This window comes from Ascaphus truei, chromosome 1, assembly GCF_040206685.1.
Source record: "Ascaphus truei isolate aAscTru1 chromosome 1, aAscTru1.hap1, whole genome shotgun sequence".
NCBI lineage: Eukaryota > Metazoa > Chordata > Amphibia > Anura > Ascaphidae > Ascaphus > Ascaphus truei.
The window spans coordinates 458,624,444-458,645,984 of record NC_134483.1 but is presented as its reverse complement, the minus strand read 5'-3'; the positions used below and the strand labels follow the sequence as shown (position 1 = coordinate 458,645,984).

The window sequence follows — 21,541 nt, the reverse complement described above, 5'->3', positions numbered from 1 at the left end:
CTTCAACCCTGGGACCCACTTCATTGGATTGTGCGCCAGTTCCCTTTTCTACAGCTGACTGCTATCACTTGGCTGCACATCCTACAGGACTTTGGAAAAGTGCGGTATGTGAGTATTTTTCATTCTGTTTGTCGGGGGACCATCCCTTTTGAGAAGTCACAGGGGTTTCATCAGTCACCCCAACTTCAGGGATTATTTGGCCCCACAGAGACGGTTATTTCTCACCAGCCTGATTCCATTTTGTCAATTGCATTATGATCTAGCACTGGAGCGCAGTTGTCACTACAATTTCTATACCTTACTGAAATAATACTGAACTTGAAGTGTGTAATGCCACAAATATTAGAGATCAAGAAAAGCAGATTAAGCAAGATATTACTCAGATTAAGTCATGCCATGGACATTACATAGTGCTGTCACAGGTATATTTCACCTACTGTATTTTACAAGGACTAACACGGAAGAAAGCCTGCGAGAACAAGACCTGCAAAAAACATTTGATCTGGAACGTGACGGTATTGTGCAGACTGCCATCATGGAAGCACAAGGTGAGAGAAAGGAGCTCTAGCTGGCATTCATCGAGGTCAGCAAAATCAGCGCAATCTAATGTGTCAAACGCAAGCGCAAATGCTACCAAAGAGCAAGCCACCACAGAGGCTGCACGTGCTAGGGCCGAATATGGTTGTAAGAGGCAGACATAAGGTTAGAGAGTGCGCGTGTAGAAGAGGAGGATCAGAGGGCCGCCACCACCACCGCAGCCCAAGCCGAAATCTTAGAAGCAGCCGCGCGCCAGGATGCGGGGAGCGATCGTATAGTTGGATTGTCTCAGAGGATCCAGCCCAATGCACTAAAGCCTGTGAGGAACCTTCACAGCGTAAACACCAGAACACAATCTCTACATGATGAGGAGGATATCACAGATGGCGAAGCCTTGCAAGGTCCACGTGGAGAATATGCTGTTTCTTCAAAGGCATACACTACCTGGGATAGCTGCAGCCATAAGAGTGATCCACACGCTCGCACGCATACAGATGCACTACAATAGGCTCGCAATCCAAGGTACACCCACACGGAGAAACACAGCTCCCCACACTAACCAGTAGTCATCACACATCAACACCAAGGAAGAGGCTACTGCAAGGTCCCTTCCGGCAACCACCATTGCACCAAACGCACACTCCGCACATAGATCAAAGACGTACGATCATCTCCACTCAACCTTACAATTCAACGCTGCAACATAGGCGGCGGACGGACTCCATACCAGGATGCGAATGACCATATATTCCGCAAGACCAACACACTAACTCATCAGGCCTAACAGACATGGGCAAGTACATGATACGGTGTGATATGGTGCAAACAGGACTTACCAACTTCGACGACCATCCTGAGAAATACAGAATATGGAAATCCACATTCAAGGACGCAAACAAGAGTCTGGGCTTCTCTGCAAGGGAAGAACTCAGCCTGCTAACCTAATGGTTGGGGAAAGAATCTGCAGAGCAAGCGAAGAGGTTCAGCACAGCAAACATAAACCACCCCCAAGTAGGTCTTGACTTTATATGGGAAAGGCTAGGGGAGTGCTATGGTATCCCCGAGGCAGTCGAAGATGCGTTCTTCACGAGAGTCGACAACTTCCCCAGAATCACAGTCAAAGACTATTCGAAGTTACGAGAGCTCAGTGATCTGCTGAAGGAATTGGAGTCTTCAAGAGCAGATCAATCTCTAGCAGGTCTCAACGTCTTAGACTCCGCTTGTGGAGTGAAACCCATCTTGGAGAAGCTACCTTACAACCTCCAAGAAAGATGGTCTTTGCAAGGTTTAAAATACAAAAGGGAGAAGCAAGTCGCCTCCACCTTTCTCATTCTTCTTGAGCTTTATTCGCGAAGCAGCCAAAACAAAAAATGATCCCAGCTTCAATCTAGGTATACCAACACACTCAGTGCAAGCAACCTAAAGAATGAAGGACCGGTGACAAGTTCAGTAGCACCAGAATGCCTATCTCGGTCCACAGGACAGACGTGTCTTCTAAGACATCTACATGTTCCAATCATTATACCGCTCCAAGCAGGGAGACAGGGGACCCAAACAGGGAATGCCCCATACACAAAAAACCACACCCACTTAACAGGTGTTTTGGGTTTAGGATGAAGCCCATAGCTGAATGCAAGAACCTACTCAGAGAATTCGGAGTTTGCTTCAGGTGCTGCGCTTCCATAACTCATCTATTCAAAGACTGTAACAAAGCCATCAAATATACAGTGTTCAACAGTGACAAGCATGTCGCATCTCTACACCGAGAAGCGCTGACACTTGACCAACTCAACAACCCTTCCTCCATGGCAAAGCATGGTGGGGAAGAAGGAGAATAGAAGTCAACATCTGTCACATCCCAATGCACTGAGGTTTGCGGAGATGGACGTGACCAAAGATCCTGCTCCAAAATATGCTTTGTTGCAGTATACCCCAAGAGACAACCTGAGAGGGCTATTAGGATGTATGCAATCATTGACGATCAAAGCAACAGATCATTAGTGAAGTCAGAGTTCTTTTGCTTGTTCAACACACAAGACAATGTCTCACCCTACACACTCAGAACCTGCGCAGGACTGACTGAGACAACAGGGAGGAGAGCAAATGGCTATATCATACATTCCGTAGACGGCAGAGTAAAGATACCTCTCCCTACACTCATAGAGTGCAATCACATGGCAGCAAACAGGAACGAGATTCCCACACCAGACGTGGCACGTCATCACCCACAACTTAGGAGAATAGCTGACTGCATCCTGTCGATAGAACAAGATGCCAAGATTTTGCTACTGCTCAGCAGAGACATCCTGAGAGTGCAGAAAATCTGCGAACAGTGCAACGGACCCCACAACGCCACATTTGTCCAAAGACTTGACCTAGGATGGGTGATAGTGGCCATGTATGCATTGGTAAAGTTCACAAACTAGACTACGCTGATGCCCGCAGAACAAATATAATGGAACGTGGACACACATCCCTCACCAAACCATGTCTTGGCCATATCCAAGTGACAGGAAGGCCTAGCAAGGAAGATAAACAAGGTCAAACTCCTGAGAACCACAAAAACATCTTAATATCAGGGGAATGTGACAATAGGCTAGGATGTTCAGTAGTCCAGATGACTAAAGACGATGAGCCAACTTCACCAAAGGAAAAGAACGATCTCCTGAAGGTGATCGACAAAGAGATCGTCCAAGATAAGATAATCAATCGGACAACTCCGCCTCCGCTCCATCCACCCAGCGGACACCCCCTTACCAAAAGGAAAGGAGTTGAGGAATCCACACAGACAGATCTGTCGTGTGATGGGTTAGCATCAATGGGTTAGCTACAGACCAGAACCCTGCAGACCACACTACTGGGTTAGAGTCTACAGCTCACCCTCAGAACACATCATTGCTTACAGAACCAGAGTCCCTTTTGCAGTCGGATGAGATCCCATCAGTTCCAGCAGATACAGGTCAACCAACAATCCTGGAAACAGCTACAGAAACCCACCTTCCAGTCTGTGCTGTGGTCCCAACATAACACCTGAGGGTACGCTAGGACTTCATCGTTCCTCTAAATCAGGGGTGGGGATCCTTTTTTCTGCCAAGGGCCATTTTGATATTTATAAAATCATTCGAGGGCCATACAAAATTATCAACTTAAAAATTAGCCTGCTATATTTGGTCAAACATTTAATTAACTCACCCCTAATGTGATTGCTGGAACTGCTTCTCTTTGGGTGACTATGAATGACTGCGGGTTGGTGTCTGTGCGCACGCACACACGCACAAAGAAATCGGGCAGAGGGGAGGGAAATCAGACTCTCAGACCCACTCTCTCTCTCAGACCCACTCTCTCTCTCAGACCCACTCTCTCTCGCTCAGACTCTCGGACCCACTCTCTCTCTCAGACTCTCAGACCCACTCTCTCTCTCAGACTCTCAGACCCACTCTCTCTCTCAGACCCACTCTCTCTCTCAGACTCTCAGACCCACTCTCTCTCTCAGACTCTCAGACCCACTCTCTCTCTCAGACTCTCAGACCCACTAGAGACTCTCAGACCCACTCTCTCTCAGACTCTCAGACCCACTCTCTCTCTCAGACTCTCAGACCCACTCTCTCTCTCAGACTCTCAGACCCACTCTCTCTCTCAGACCCACTCTTTCAGACTCTCAGACCCACTCTCTCTCTCTGACTCTCAGACCCACTCTCTCTCTCAGACTCACTCTCTCTCTCAGACTCTCAGACTCAATCTCTCTCTCAGACTCTCAGACCCACACTCTCTCTCAGACCCACACTCTCTCTCAGACCCACTCTCTCTCTCAGACCCACACTCTCTCTCAGACCCACACTCTCTCTCAGACCAACACTCTCTCAGACCCACACTCTCTCTCAGACCCACACTCTCTCTCAGACCCACACTCTCTCTCAGACCCACACTCTCTCTCAGACCCACACTCTCTCTGACTCTCAGACCCACTCTCTCTCTCTCAGACTTTCAGACACACTCTCTATCTCCCAGACCCACTCTCTCTCTCAGACCCACTCTCTCTCTCTCAGACCCACTCTCTCTCTCTCAGACCCACACTCTCTCTCTCAGACCCACTCTCTCTCTCTCAGACCCACTCTCTCTCTCTCAGACCCACTCTCTCTCTCTCAGACCCATTCTCTCTCTCTCAAACCCACTCTCTCTCTCAGACCCACTCTCTCTCTCTCTGACGCACTCTCTCTCTCTCAGACCCACCTCTCTCTCTCAGACCCACTCTCTCTCTCTCAGACCCACTCTCTCTCTCTCAGACCCTCTCTCTCTCTCTCTCTGACCCACTCTCTCTCTGACCCACTCTCTCTCTCAGACCCACTCTCTCAGACCCACTCTCTCAGACCCACTCTCTCAGACCCACTCTCTGAGACCCACTCTCTCAGACCCACTCTCTCAGACCCACTCTCTCAGACCCACTCTCTCAGACCCACTCTCTCAGACCCATTCTCTCTCTCTCTCAGACTCACTCTCTCTCTCTCAGACCCACTCTCTCTCTCTCTGACCCACCCTCTCTCTCTCAGACCCACTCTCTCTCTCTCAGACCCACTCTCTCTCAGACCCACTCTCTCTCAGACCCACTCTCTCTCTCAGACCCACTCTCTCTCTCTCAGACCCACTCTCTCTCTCTCAGACCCACTCTCTCTCTCTCTCTGACCCACTCTCTCTCTGACCCACTCTCTCTCTCTCAGACCCACTCTCTCAGACCCACTCTCTCAGACCCACTCTCTCAGACCCACTCTCTCAGTCCCACTCTCTCAGACACACTCTCTCAGACACACTCTCTCAGACAACACTCTCTCTCTCTCAGACACACTCTCTCTCTCTCAGACACACTCTCTCACTACCAGACACACTCACTCAGACACACTCACTCTCAGACACACTCACTCTCAGACACACTTACTCTCAGACACACTCACTCTCAGACACACTCACTCTCAGACACACTCACTCTCAAACACACTCACTCTCTCTCAGACACACTCACTCTCAGACACACTCACTCTCTCAGACACACACACTATCTCTCAGACACACTCACTCTCTCTCAGACACACTCACTCTCTCTCAGACACACTCACTCTCTCTCAGACACACACACACACACTCTCAGACACACACACACTCTCAGACACACACACACACACACACACACTGAGTTCAGGCCGTGGAGGTAGCACAGGCCTAGGGGGACAGACACTGGACCTAGAGATCCCTAGCCCCATAAAGAGCCTGCAGTAGAAAAAGCCTCATCACTTTGGCAACGGAAATACAGATAAGAGTCAGAGCGCTGGGTCTGATAATACAAACTATCTCACTTGCTTCTAAGAACATGTGGAAGGGGGGCACATGTGTGATGCGAGGCCATGCAGGCATGGTCTGAAAGTGCTTCGCTCCCAGGGGTCCCACCTAAGCATCTAAATGTGTTCAAAATAACTCATAACTCGAAATACAAAGCTACGTTAGTTCAATAACCAAAGCTCTCAATCATGCCGGCAAAATCTAGAAAACCAGAATTCCCAGACTTCTTTAACAGTAAACGCACGACCGCACGAACACAACAAGATGACGACTCCATTCCCGCACAGCAGGAGAAGTACCAGGATGAAGATCTAGACACGCGTATTTGTACAAAAAAAGACATACAACAACTATATATAAACCTGACAAATACCTGGGAGGAGGTATAAGGGGGCATGTGGGTTACCTGGGGCCTGTGGATGGGCTGCTGGAGCAGCATGGCCAGTGCAGCTGAGAGACTGGCAGGCCCGCGGAGCCTAAAAGGAGGGATAGAGGGGCGGAGGCTAAGGAGCCCAGCAATACTGGAGGAGAGAAGGGAGGGGGCAGTGCTGTAGGAAGAGGCGGGCAAAAAAAAATTTGGCAGAGTGACAGCACGGGCAGCCAATCAGGAAAGGGGGAGTTTTAAAAAAAATATATATATTTTTTTTTTTTTAAACCTTTCTCTCAGGCTTGCTTCCCGGGGGCCGGACCAAATGACTTTGCGGGCCTTATACGGCCCGCGGGCCGGACGTTCCCCACCCCTGCTCTAAATGGACAATTCTCCAGCAAGCATTCGCACAGTTCAGGCAGACTACCACTGATCTCAACCACACAACTGGTGGTAGAATAAATAGCTGTCGTGGTAAGCCTCCTTACAAAAGACTAAGAGCTATCAGCACAGTGACCGAGACAAAGATGTTCGTCCCCAGTTGTGTCCAAAGGGGGATGCATACAGACGAGACAACTGTGTCAATGGAAAAGTGAACATCTCTAAAGGGAGTTCCTTCTGGAAGCAGAATTCCACACCACAAGAACAGGTGGTCGCCTTACCCATCCCCAAGTGTGCTGGGAACACAATGTTGGAATTACCCAACCAACCAGTCTTCATGACCCTGGAGGCAAGTTCAGCCCCACTTTCCCATGAGCCTTGACGACACTCATGGACGTGATTCCAGTCTTTGTCGGAGCCAGAACTTTTTCCAGGATTTGTGGGCTTGGGACTCCACTACCTGGGTGTCCCCTACTATTATCATTCATGGGCCTCACCCATTCTATGGACTCTTAAAAGACATTGTGGAGCACCCAGCCATCCTGAACTGGTGCGTCTACTTGGCATCCCTTGCCAAAGGGGATCTTGGGGCCAGTGGTACTGGCTGTTACCATGTTGTTATGTGAACATGGACTTTATACATTGTTGTATTTTATATGTTCCACATTTATGTTAGATATAGTGGTATCTACTGATATCAGACCGGGAGTGTCCTGGAACAGGATTGTATATTTTCGGTGTATTTTTTCTGCTCTCACGCTACCAGCTCTCCACAGTGAAAGTTGCATGTTTCCCTGTTCTAAAGCAGTCTGTGCTGCTGTGTAGTCCAACATTGTTGCTACAATATAGCCTTTCCACAAGCCACCAGTCAGTTGCCTTGCCAACCTCTCACTGTCCATAGCTTGAGTTAGTTCAGCCCTCTCCCCTGCCTTTCCCTGTTTATTAGTATGCTCCATTGGCTTGTTCCTGTCTGGAAAGGAAAGTGGGCTTTCTCATCAGCAGACACAGTGAGTAGATGCATTTTCCACTGCTCCCTTAGAAAAGGATTCATTTTTACCTTCCCCTCACAAGAGCCACTTCCTACCACAAAAACTACATGCAAGTGCTTTTATATTTCTGTTAACACCACCCAATAAAGTTAAAGAAAATAGAAGGACTTTGTGTGCTTTTAAAGGAGACGAGTGTAACAGGGGAGTAATCCCTGTTCAAGTAATGTGCCTTTAATCTGGCAGTGTGGTGGTTAACTGCTGGTAGTCAATTAATAAACACCACCTGCCTGATTGCTTACAAAAGCCTGTCTGTTGAGACAGGAAGTGACTCCTTAGCTCTGACTGAGAGCTGACCTTTGGAGAGACAGAGGAGTGTTCTTGAGACTCCCAGGAGAGTCTGACCAAGAGAACACACCAAATAAGACTTCTAAACTTGGATGCTGATATTTTCTGTGCACGCACAGGTGCGGTTCCAGGAGAGCAGAGAAGCTTACTCTACAGCAAGAAACAGATAAGACTTTCATAATTAAGAGACTGCTTATATCTGCTTATTTCATGCTATATGTTTTGGGGCTGCGAGACATGCTTGACTTATGGAGTTGTGAATTAATTGCATGGTATTTTCACTAGAGATACTCCCAAGTGAATAGAAGCTTTGTTCCCCCCCCCATGTGTTTGGATGATTTCCTGATGAAAAGGAAAAGGCACAATAAAGCCTATTATAATTTCACCTTATAAAGTCTCCAATTGTGTACCTCTGTGAACGTCCGTCTACAACGAGTTTATGCTACATAAACCTACTCACAGTGTACAGTGCACTACAGCTACAGTGGGCTTGGGTCCAGAATAGGTGTTACATACCTGTATGTGGATATTTTAAATATGTGTTTCTAATTCTGGATATTTTTTCTGTAAGCAGAATAGCACTGATTTGACTGCTTGATAAATTAATTAATAATTTTCATTCAGGCAACCGCTGGTATTAAATTCTGGCAGCTTCTCTGGTCAGTGGGATATCCTTCAGCAATACAAGAGATAACGGGACATTGCAAAAACTAGAGCACTTCATCCACATGCCTCAATAAGCCATTTGTGACAAAAGATACATATTTGCTTATTCAATCTAAGCAGATATTACATATAGTTACATAGTTACATAGTAGATGAGGTTGAAAAAAGACATAGGTCCATCAAGATCAACCTATGCTAAATTTAGACAATAGATACTTTATCCTATATCTATACTTACTTATTGATCCAGAGGAAGGCAAACAAAAAAACCCATTAAGGGGAAAATTAATTCCTTCCTGACTCCAAGAATTGGCAATCGGATTAATCCCTGGATCAACATCCTTCCCATTTATACTTATTTGGTATTTCCATGAATACCTTTCCTATCTTAATAAATATTCAACCTTTTTTTGAGCAAATCTATTGTATCTGCCATCACAGTCTCCATGGGTAATGAATTCCAGATTTTAACTGCCCTCACTGTAAAGAACCCTTTCCTTTGTTGCTGGTGAAATTTCCTTTCCTCCAACCTTAAGGGATGGCACCGAGTCCTTTGTACTGCCCGTTGGATGAATAGTTCTTTTGAAAGCTCCTTGTATTGTCCCTGAATATATTTGTATATAGTTATCATATCCTCTCTTAGACGCCTCTTTTCTAATGTAAATAAATCTAATTTAGCTTGCCTCTCCTCATAAGTTAAAATATCCATCCCCTTTATTAATTTGGTGGCTCTTCTCTGCACTCTCTCTAGTTCCATAATGTCTTTTTTTAGGATTGGTGCCCAAAATTGTACTCCATATTCAAGGTGTGGTCTTACTAATGCTTTGTAAAGGGGCATAATTATGTTTACTTCCCTTCCATCCATTGCCCGTTTGATGCAAGATAAGATCTTGTTTGCCTTTGCAGCTACTGCATGACATTGTGCACGATTGCTAAGCCTGCTGTCTACAAGCACTCCTAAATCCTTCTCCATCAAGGATTCCCCCAATATATCTCCATTTAATTTGTAAGTCGCCTTTTCATTCTTGCATCCCAAATGCATAACCTTACATTTATCTGTATGAAACCTCATCTGCCATTTACCTGCCCACGTTTCCAGTCTCTCCAAGTCCTTCTGAAGAGAAATTACATCCTGCTCTGATTCTATTACCTTACACAATTTAGTATCATCAGCAAAGATGGAGACTTTGCTCTCGATCCCAACCTCAAGGTCATTAATAAACAAGTTAAAAAGCAGGGGTCCCAGTACCGATCCCTGAGGTTCTCCACTCACGACTTTAGCCCAACCTGAAAAGTTCCATTTATGACAACCCTCTGTTGTCTGTCCTTTAACCAGTTTTAAATCCAGGTGAATATATTATTACTGAGTCCAATTTTCTTTATTTTGTACACCAACCTCTTGTGTGAAACCGTATCAAAAGCCTTTGCAAAATCTAAGTAGACCACATCAACTGCATTACCCTGGTCTAAATTCCTACTTACCTCCTCAAAGAAACAAATAAGGTAAGTTTGGCAAGATCTATCCTTCATAAATCCATGCTGATTATTACTAATAATTTTGTTTTCCATTAGGTATTCCTGAATATTATCCCGTATTAAACCTTCAAGTAGTTTCCCTACTATTGAAGCCAGGCTTACAGGTCTCTAATTTCCCGGTTGTTATCTAGCTCCCTTTTTAAATATAGGCACCACATATGCTTTACTCCAATCTTGTGATACTGAGCCTGTGGAAATGGAGTCCTTGAATATTAAATATAATGGTTTTGCTATTACTGAGCTTAACTCCTTGAGAACTCTTGGATGTATGCCATCAGGGCCAGGTGCCTTATTTACTTTAATTTTTTCAAGTCGCTTATGAACTTCTTCCTCAGTTAACCAATTGTTCATTAATATGGAGGTTGTGGCTTCCTCCTGCGGCACTACAATTGAACTTGATTCTTCCCTGGTAAACACAGAGGCAAAGAATGTGTTTAATACCTCTGCTTTTTCCTTATCTCCAATAATCTGCCTACCCATCTCACACTGAAAGGGTCCTATATTTTCTTTTCTCATTTTTTGTTACTAAGGTACTTAAAGAACTTTTTTGGGTTGACCTTACTTTCTATTGCAATCCTTTTTTCATTATCCATTTTTGCTAATTTCATTGCCCTTTTGCAATTTTTGTTACATTCCTTATAATTCTGATACGATGTTTCTGTCCCTTCTGACTTAAAAAATCTAAACGCCTTCCTCTTCTTGTCCATTTCCTCCCCTACCTGTTTATTTAGTCACATTGGTTTTGACTTATTTCTTTTATACTTATTACCCAAGGTAATAAGTGTGCTTTTCTAACAATGTTTTAAAGACTGCCCATTTATCTTCTACATTTTTCCCTGCAAAAACATCATCCCATTGTATTACTACTAGATTAGACCTCAGTTTATTAAAATCTGCCTTTCTAAAGTTTAAAGTCTTTGTTGAACCCATGTAATCTGTTTTTTGATCATTTATTTCAAATGAGACCATGTTATGATCACTGTTACCCAAATGTTCCAGGACTTAAATATTTGTTATTACTTCTACATTGTTTGATATGACCAAATCCAGAAATGCCCCTCTCCTGGTTGGTTCCTCAATAATTTGGGTCATATAATTGTCTTTAAGCACGACCAAAAACCTGTTTCCTTTTGTTGTAACGCTAATCTCATTGCCCCAGTCTATGTCTATGCCCCAGATGTGGCTCCAGTTTTATTATTTGATTGGTTATGATATCTGTTGAATATCTGTCCCTCTCTTATCTATCATATACAGTGCAGAAAGAAATTGACATAGGCCATATTTACTACGTGGATTGTCCATAAGGTGTCTTCTATTACTGGAAGGTGCTTTATAGAATAGCACAGCCCAGTAAACAGGTCAATTATATTTAGGCACCTAGGGTTATATTTAATAAGTGGTACTACGCCATAAGATAACTTACAATGCCTTTATATACTTTCCATTCCATTCAAATGTATTGTCATAACGTGTCTTACAGTACGTCACTGAAGGTTGCCATGTGGCATCGCACCGCTTAGTAAATATAGCTCCTAATGCTTTCATCTTGTGTGTGTCTTCTCACAGGATCACACTGAACTGATGCTTTTGTTATGTTTATTAGATGAAAAGTAGGTGTTGGTTGTCAATCAGACAAGTATATTGTAAGTATTTTAAATTCATTTAAGATGTGGACAATCTGGTAATGATTTACTCCAGACCAATTAATACATAATCAAATTTCTGGACGTTCCCTCTCTGTTAAAAGGACCACTTAGGAGAGGGCAATGGAAGGGTGAGATAAGGGTAGTAAAAGACACCCACATCTGTAGGTTATACTGTAATAGTGATAAACACTTTCAGAATAAACCTGCAAAAATGTAAAAAAAAATAGTTATTCTAGTCTGACTTAATTTTGTTTTTTTTAAAAAGTCACAAATAGTATAGTTGCAACCTACTAAATTTGCTAGTTGCAATGGCATTAAATTCAATCCTTCCTTTCGTTGTATTCCAGGAGGAGCATGGAGGGAAATAGAACAAAAAAGACAAAAACAATCTAAGTGTAGACAGTTATTTCAAAGGTGCAAAATTAGATATCTTGTCTTGGCTCGTATGTTGTGCCTACTTACAAGATGTAAGTTGTATACAAGCGATTTAGACACACAATGGTCTCTGCTAGGGATGTTGTTCTCCACTCTATGAAGCAGTCTCCAGTAATCAGCTCAGCAACCAAGTATATGTGAAGAAAAATGATACCATAGTGCAGACCAATATAATGTTAAAACTAAACTTTATGATTTTTAAAATTGAACACTTACAATAAAATTGAATATAATAAGCATTGTTCACAATATTAGTGAGGAGAGAAGAGTGTGTTAGCTTCCGGCTCACCCGCCTCTTCTGATGGAACTTGATGTAATCAGCCTCTCTCTGTGACTTGATGTCTCTGGCGGTGGACTGTGTACCCAGGCTGTGTCCTCCCGTGGGTTGTTAGACTCCCCTTCTGCTGTTGCAGCTTAGAGCTGCCTCTCGGGTGGGCGATCCCGCCTCTCTCACTGCCGATACGTCACTTCCGCTTTGTTCCGTCACGTCACTTCCGGGCGCGGCTGAGGAAGCCACACACCCTTTTTTTGGCGAAACGCGTAGAGTGGGAGCCGTCCTGTCAGGAGAGAGGAGAGAGGCGTGATCGCCATTCAGAAATTCCATCAGCCGCGCCCGGAAGTGACGTGACGGAACAAAGCGGAAGTGACGTATCGGCAGTGAGAGAGGCGGGATCGCCCACCCGAGAGGCAGCTCTAAGCTGCAACAGCAGAAGGGGAGTCTAACAACCCACGGGAGGACACAGCCTGGGTACACAGTCCACCGCCAGAGACATCAAGTCACAGAGAGAGGCTGATTACATCAAGTTCCATCAGAAGAGGCGGGTGAGCCGGAAGCTAACACACTCTTCTCTCCTCACTAATATTGTGAACAATGCTTATTATATTCAATTTTATTGTAAGTGTTCAATTTTAAAAATCATAAAGTTTAGTTTTAACATTATATTGGTCTGCACTATGGTATCATTTTTCTTCACATATACTTGGTTGCTGAGCTGATTACTGGAGACTGCTTCATAGAGTGGAGAACAACATCCCTAGCAGAGACCATTGTGTGTCTAAATCGCTTGTATACAACTTACATCTTGTAAGTAGGCACAACATACGAGCCAAGACAAGATATCTAATTTTGCACCTTTGAAATAACTGTCTACACTTAGATTGTTTTTGTCTTTTTTGTTCTATTTCCCTCCATGCTCCCCCTGGAATACAACGAAAGTGACGATTTGCGGGACTACCGAAACCAGTCCCTACCAGCTGGGTTTGAGCAGGGGGTTTGAACATTTTAAATATTTACACCTGCACGTTATTTTGAGCACGTCTTTATTGTTATACAAATAATTGATTTTGTTTAAAATATTCACTATATAGTTTGTAGTGAAACACTTATAGAGCTAGCGCCGTTTTTTCACCTTCACTCAAAACAATTAAATTCAATCCCACTTTTAATTGATTTGAGAAAAATCTAGTAATTTCTAGTTATCCTAGTACTCTTAAAAATATACAAATAAACAATAAAGACTGCACCTTTAAAACGAGGTTTTTTTTTTTTAATGTTTGTCATTCTTCATAAAAAAAAGACCAATATTGCCTGGTTCGCGAACTTAAGCAAAAATGTTGCACATCTCTACTATGCAGTTTAATAGAAGTGGATTGGTCTATCACACGTGCAAAACCTTCACTTGCCAAAGTCAGCAAATACTCTATGGGAAAGAGGGATTCATTAAACCCAGTCTTGTGCAGAGAAAAGAGAGATTTGTATAACTTACTGACCTTTATATACTGTAGTCCATAATAACATTCACAAAGGCCTGTGAGCCTTTTTATTTTTAATGCCAAATGTTCTCTATTCCATATACTGTGAAGCTGCTAGCCTGTTCTGCAGAAGAGATCAGCCCCATTCAAATGATAGCAATAGCATTATGTATTTAATAAGGATAATCCCCTATACACATTGGAATGTATTTCTTACAGTAAATTGCCAAGAAGATCACATTTCTTCAAGTGTTCAAGGAGAGTTACTTTGGTAAAAAAAGACTGGGGCTATTTTTGGACCGTATTTGATCTTTCTAAGAGAACTACAGCTTACCCTAGTATAATTACTTATTTATAATAATAACATTGCTTTTCCCATCGCCCACTAGGACACCCCATTGTAGACCAAATATGCATTGTAGTGATTTAAATGTAGAAACTCCTGACAATGCTAAAACGTATGGGCATACTGTATAAAAAATAAAATTCAATATTAACATTATTATTGTAAGTAGTGGTTCAGTCTTGCTCCGTGGCAAAGAGGATCCTTATAGAAAATGTCCATAGACTGAGAATACATATACTGTATAAACCAGTAGTACACCATTGGCGGCAACATAAATAACATATTACCAGTTTCTCTTTAGTACTGAACGTGGAAGCAGTATCACAATTGCTGTTCCAATATGCCAATTTATAATTCTATTGGGTGTATTCTCCCGTCATTGCAAAGCAATAAAAATAGAAAGAATATTCTTGTAAATCAATTTTCCCCATGAACCCTCCTGAACAAACTGCTGTTTCAAATGCAAATGCAAAAGGCACATACCACCTGCCAGATCATGAGAAAAAAAAAGTATCTTCTGTCAAAGCCACTTCACAGGCATCTGCTACATCAAAGAAAGCACTTACTGCAGGATAAACAAGTAATTTGCTTAATAAATGGCATGATGTTGAACAAATCTAAAACCTTACTGACGATATACTTCAACAGCCACAGACACAACATAGGGTAAACAGACATTTCTGAAAGCTTTGATCTTTAGATCATAAACAACTGATTGACTCCTATAGGAGCAGCACAATTTGTAAGGTACGGGATCATATAGACCTCCATTTTAAAACCTCTTCCCCTCTTTCTCTGACACATTTCTCAGCTAGGGTGGGGAAGCTACAGAAGGTGAAAAAGATACTTAAAAAGTAACTGTTTTTTAAATGCAACAGAAGGTGAGACTTAAGCCAATATTTCACTAATGTGCTACAGTATGTCAGAAGACAGACATCTTTTGGTGCTGGAAGAGAACTTTTGGTCGATTAAAGGGGAAAATCTCTCCTAGTTCCTCAAAGTGAACTAATGCCAGTGAGTGACATGGAGCTTCACCAGTGGTTAATAAGCAATAATATAAAACATACAGTATCAAAAAATACAGCAGGGCCCCGCTTCTCGGCGCTCCGCTTTTCGGCGATCCGCCGATACGTCGGTGCCGAGAAGGGGGCGCCATGTTGCCGCCATGTTTGCGCATGCGCAGACACAGGCCGGCCGGGTCTCGCATGCGCAGAACGGGCCGGCCCGGGGTCGCGCATGTGCGGAATGGAGGGGTATCCTTCTGTCGCGCATGCGCAGAACGGCGCATTGCCGGTCAGCGCATGCGCACCTAACGAAAATCGCCGGTTACACTTTCCGGCGATTTTAGCTTTATGCGAGTCCTCAGAACGGAACCCGCCGTTTTAGTTGGGCCCTCCTGTAAAGGTAACATAATATTATTAATTCATATCGAACCTGCATATTTCAAAGGGATTTTTCTTCTACCCCACAACTGCTGAAAATTCGCACCCTCTGTTTCTCTCAGGGGAATAGGGTGTTTGGTATTTTTTCAGAAGGCATTTTAGTTATAATCGTATCTTTCCCAGCCTGATGGTGCACCATCACTCGCTCACTGTCTAGGGATATAGTGCTGAAAGCTTGTGAAATTGCAAATTCTAAGACCCATTTCATTACATTATTAACTATTTGAGGCTTAGCAAAAGGTTTTCGCAAAAAGAAACACATTTTGGGGGAATAATGCTTAGAATGTCGCTGATGCATTTTGGATAGTTGCGCGCATATCTATTAACAATCAAATGCAAAGGTCAAACATCGCCACTTGTGTTCTCCAATTTTGCGAGCAGACGTGTGCAATTTATGTACATGAATGCACATTTTTGCATAGCCACATCTGTGCTTGAATAAATGCTTTCAATTATTGCTTTTATAAGTGAGAGCCAAGCATGAGTCAACCCTGTTACAATAACAAAGAACTTTCTAATGCAGAAATTGATGTGACCATGATAGTCATTAAAATACACAAAAATCTAGTCAATAATTCCAAGAGCTGCAATTCAAACGGTAAAATGCCATGTTTATTAGGACTACCGACCTCCTTATTTAAATATAGGTCCCAAAGAACACAGCGCACACAGCAGCTATAATAAAATAAAACATTGATTTCAAAGCACAATCAATACCAGCTGTGTATTTACTTTCTCATTTTAGGTTTTTGTTTTGTTTTACCGTATATTTAAAAAAATTTTTAAAGATAATAATCCTATGTGTGGATTAATATATACAATGCTGTAAGTGTTGAATCTGCTATTACTATGTGTGCTTAAAATATGCAGCTTTTCTTAGGCAATGACCCTCTGTTGGCTGAATGAAAATAAACAACCCTTTCATCCTATAGCCTAATCCTATAGCTTTACAAAGGAATTTCAGTTGAGCATTTTGTAACTCAGCTTGGAGACATCCCAGCCATATGCAATCTAGAAGCAATTTAAGCAATCTATGCAAGGAATAAACACAGTGTAGCTGATGAATAATCTGGACTTCCTGTACTTCAGTTAACTTGACCTGATTGTTAGTACTGTACTATATGAAATCTTAATACGACAGGAGATTCTCATATTAGAAATGGGAAAATATGCTCCGCTTACTTTCCTCGGGTTGTTTCGAAGCTGGGTTTCTGGTTGGAGGGCACGCTGCCTCTGCTGTAGTAGCTCTGCCGGGGGGAGCGATTCACTGTTGTGCCTTGTCGAGTTGTAACCATCTCCCTTTGTAGTGGTGTCTTTCTTGTAATGTAATTTTGTCCACTCCTTGTGTTGTCTTTAACTCCCCCGTGTTCAGTACTTGATTTCCTGCTTTCTTTGCCTTCAACCACTGTGCTTGTGGGGGCTTCTGCTCCTAAAATCTTTTCAAGGGTTTGCACCGCATTAAGTTTTTCTGTTGATGAAATGGCAGGAGCAATAGTTGGATATTGCAGAGTAGAGATTTCACCTTCAATTTGAATAGCTGTGATAGTGCCACTGCCACTTGTTTGGCTTGAGTCACTGTGTGGTTCAGCAGTAACCTTATAGGTAAACTCCTTAGCCTTAGTATGTGCAGGTGTTCTCCATGGTCTGTCAGTGATGTCCACTGAATCGCCTCTTGTGCTAGCCCCACCAACGTTTAAAAGAATCACTAGCAGAATTAACTTAATCTTCAAGCTGGACATGTTCTGTTAATATTTGGTCCCTTTCTTTCTGTATAATAGCATGTATGTGTACTCTTTATGCATACATCCTCGCGACTCGCTCTTTGGTTGCAGTTTGAACCTGCACTGAATCCTTATGCCAATTGTCATTTGGTAGAAAAAGGAAACAGGTTGTAGTTTTGGGTTGAGGAAACTCAAGTTCCTGTTTCTATGGAATCCTGTTGAACCTGTGACCCCTCAGAGTGATGGGCATGGAAGTCCCGCAGATAGACAGGAAGGATTACATGCAAAGGGTCTCCAGGACACAATGTAATAACACAGAGGAAGTGGAAAACATTACCTATGAACTCATTTTGTTTATAATACTATTGACATAGCAATTTTCCTCTTATCTACTGTAGCTGGGAGTGGTTACGTTAATATTGGGTACAATAACACAGTTTTGTTTCTTTTTTAACTACAGTGAAGTATATTTTATCTATAACATGAACAATACTGGACACACTCTTTATCAGTGCAAACTGTACATACTTGTTACAAAATACAATAAATATAATGCTTAACATATCCTAGTATTTTTATTTAAAAGAATATCAAACAAAAATGCAGATAAGGTTGTTACACAATTTGTTTTGTTAGTGCCCTAAAGAAAATCACAGAATTGCTGAAACTGAACAGCTTTCAAATGTAGTACATTGTCTGAGCATTGTGCTAAGGGTAGGTGTGAAAATGCTCGTCTGTAACAGGAGGCCGACCCGCAGGGCTGAAGCACGATATGGGAACTGACCACAGGCCATGGAACAAGTTCTTATCAAGGGAAATGTCACAGGCCGAGGTCAGTGCAGGGTGCGGCACCATAGTCAGGGGCATGGTACCAAGGTCAGGGCAGAAGAGGGCAAACAGAATCTAGGTCCATGCAGATGTACAGCGCAGGCAAAGAGTAAAGCATGAAACCTGACGGGGCCAGGAGCAACCTTGCTCGGGCAATGGCTGCTACTTTAAGCCTAAGCCAGTTCATCCTCCATCTTGGAAAAGGGCAAAGTCAGGACACTTCCTGGATTTTGGCCATCTTGGTTGTGGGAGAAACGTAAACAAGCGTTATTGACAACCCTGTACCAACAGAGGATGACCGCGACGGCGGATCCCGATTGTAGGTTGCTGGAGTTATTCTATTATATCCTGGGTTTCTTGTTGCTTTATTCTGTTAATGTCATTAATAAAAAAAGAGACAGCATATTTTAGAATTTCACAAGAATTTCTCTGCTGCTGCTGCTGCTGCTGCTTGTTAAATCAGGGTACAAAAAGTGGTGAAATATTAAACTCTACTAGACCATTAGAATCAGTGTAAGTATGTTAAACGATTGGACACAGCATCTATTCTTTCCTCATAATAAACTTTAGTCCCAATAAATAAAAACATAAATATTTTATTTCCTGTTGTCTGATTTTGCTGCGCTTATTGTATTATTATTCCCCATACTGTATTCTTTATGAAGCGCTGAGTACACTTTTGGCGCTACAGTATATAAATAAAGACATACAATGGGAATATATAAATAATATTTGTGTGTATATATGATAGATAATTAGTTATTTTATGTTAAACCCTACTATTGTAGTTCGAGGTCACAAATTTAAATATAGGTCTTGGGGTGATTACTTTCTTCAATCCACAATCCCTTTAATCAGATCTTCTCTGAAGTAAACATGACAGTGTTTGAGCTCTGTCCTTTATCCCCTGTGATGCCGGAGGGGCTTGCAGTGTATTATACATCAATATGTTGTAAGTGTTTTTGGCACTGGAGGAATTAACACCATCACTCTTAAAATGTATTTAGTGGTGGTGCTTGAAAGATATGAGTCAATCCCTCACTGATCATTAAACATCAGTGGCTGTGGCTGCAAGGAATAACGTGTGTGCTTTATTCTCTGGTTTACTGATGACTAACTGCAGGAGAGATTCTATTCTCATTTTTAATTAAAAAATAAAATAAATATATATATTTTTTAATTGTTGTAAACAACTAAAAATGTAAAGCTCAGTAAAACTTACTGTACAGCAGTTTCTTAAATAACCCTCAGTATTTAAGTATACAGTAATTCCGTGTACCGTACTGTAATGACAATGTGAATGACTAGACACAAAGTACTGCATAGTGTCTGATTTAATAGTGGTTAATAGGTTTTCAGGAAGGAGACATAACTTGCTTATGATTACGTCGATTGCAAGTGGCTTCAATTTTTAACTGCTATTTACCCCATTTCATTATTCAAATACCGTCACTAGTGTAACCGACTAGTGTAACAGTGTTTCCCCCACCCTCTGGGAGATCTGCCTATTACAGGGTGTGTAGTGCTGGATACCTGCTGGCTTACAGGATGCTGAGTCATCCCCCGGTGGTAGTGGGGACATCAGGACAGGCTTCTGGGGTAGATACTGGTTCTTTATCTCATGGGTGTCAGCACCTCCATCTCTTGCAGGCTCCAGGAAGATGAAGTCAATCACTGCAGAAGAACTCACCCTACTCACCACTGACAGATTGCACACCAGGCAGGAGTATAGTTGAACAAAAACACTTTATTACAGGCATACCCCGCTTTAAGGACACTCACTTTAAGTACACTCGCGAGTAAGGACATATCGCCCAATATGCAAACGGCAGCTCACGCATGCGCCTGTCAGCACGTCCTGAACAGCAATACCAGCTCACTACCTGCACCGAAGCTGTGGGCAAGCGGGGAGACTATAGAGCCTGTTACAAATGCGTTCTTTACATCAGTTATGCACGTATATGACGATTGCAGTACAGTACATGCATCGATAAGTGGGATAGAGGTAGTGCTTCACTTTATTTACATTTTCACTTTACATACATGCTCCGGTCCCATTGCGTACGTTAATGGAGGGTATGCCTGTATCTCTCTCTCTCTCTCTGAAAACACAGCATAAACGGTATCTGCATTCGCAGTCAATTGGTCTTCAACCTTAGTAAAGTCCCTGGAAGTCCACCAATGGCCTAGGGCACCAAGGGCAATCCTAACTTTTCCCTGACTCCCTAATAGAGCCAGAGGTAAGGTACTCACCCCCACTCCCACATAGGGAGGGGACAGAAGGTGCCAGAGTTCTGAACACCCCTCCTGTGGTACCTGTCTCTCTCAAGGGGGGAAAGACCCTAACTAAATTTAGGTGTGCAGCCCCCTAAGTACCGTGGGGAAAGGTCCAAGGTCTGAGCCCAAGATTGGGCAGAACACAGGCCTTAGCCTGCCTCCTCCCCTGTCACTGAAGGAAACTGACTGCTTGTGGGGAAAACCCTGGATTGTCCTGACACTGTTACCAGGACTTACATGTCTGGGAGGGCTGATTAGTAGCCAAGCCAGGCATGGCTACACTAGTATTGTATGGTCTTAATCATAATGCTAAAACGCCTATCTAAATGTCAGTTACAATGGTATTCATACAAATGTATTTGTACTGTATATTGCCAATCTATGCTTATGTACAGTATAGTCACTATAAAGCAGCAATGTTACCAATTCAGCTTCTTGTAAGTGGTTCATTTTCTTTCCCTTGAGCGCAGCAGCAGCATCAGCCACAGAATACTGATCTTAAAGTGAGTGATGAGGTACAGTAGATGAACTTTTAAAAAGGAGACAAAGGTTTCCTGTATATTCCTTTTTTTCTCGTTCTTACAAGTTTTAATTAACATTACAGGAGAACCCCCAATGTGAAGGCTTGAAACCATCCAAAACGCCTGCTCAAAAAAAGGCAATCTCTCTCATTGACGACCAGAGATCTGTGATATCCCACCTTCATGTACTATTTATTGCATGCATAAGAAAAGCTGTTTAATTTTCTGGAGCAGGTTCAAGTGCTTCACTTGTTTCTAATTCCCAGTAGCTCTTTTGTTACATCTCCTTTTATGTGTTTCCTTCTAGTAAGACTCTTTTGTTGCTATTCCATACAGATTAGTAGTCAAGTGGACGAAAGTTGTGACTTGACGGTCTACAAATACACAACACATAGGCCCATATCCACAAAAGGGAGTACAGGTG

At 42.8% G+C, this 21,541-nt stretch overlaps 1 protein-coding gene across 1 annotated transcript in view; it reads right to left on the bottom strand.

Moving 5' to 3' along the window:
- Positions 1 to 17,619, bottom strand: part of MMRN1 (multimerin 1) — a 119,601-nt gene extending 101,982 nt beyond the window's left edge. Inside the window, exon 1 of the mRNA XM_075565873.1 lies at positions 16,953 to 17,619. Within this exon, the coding sequence (XP_075421988.1) occupies positions 16,953 to 17,509 (557 nt within the window). The 5' untranslated portion in view covers positions 17,510 to 17,619. The remainder of the gene's footprint in view (positions 1 to 16,952) is intronic.
- Positions 17,620 to 21,541: the final 3,922 nt, after the last annotated feature.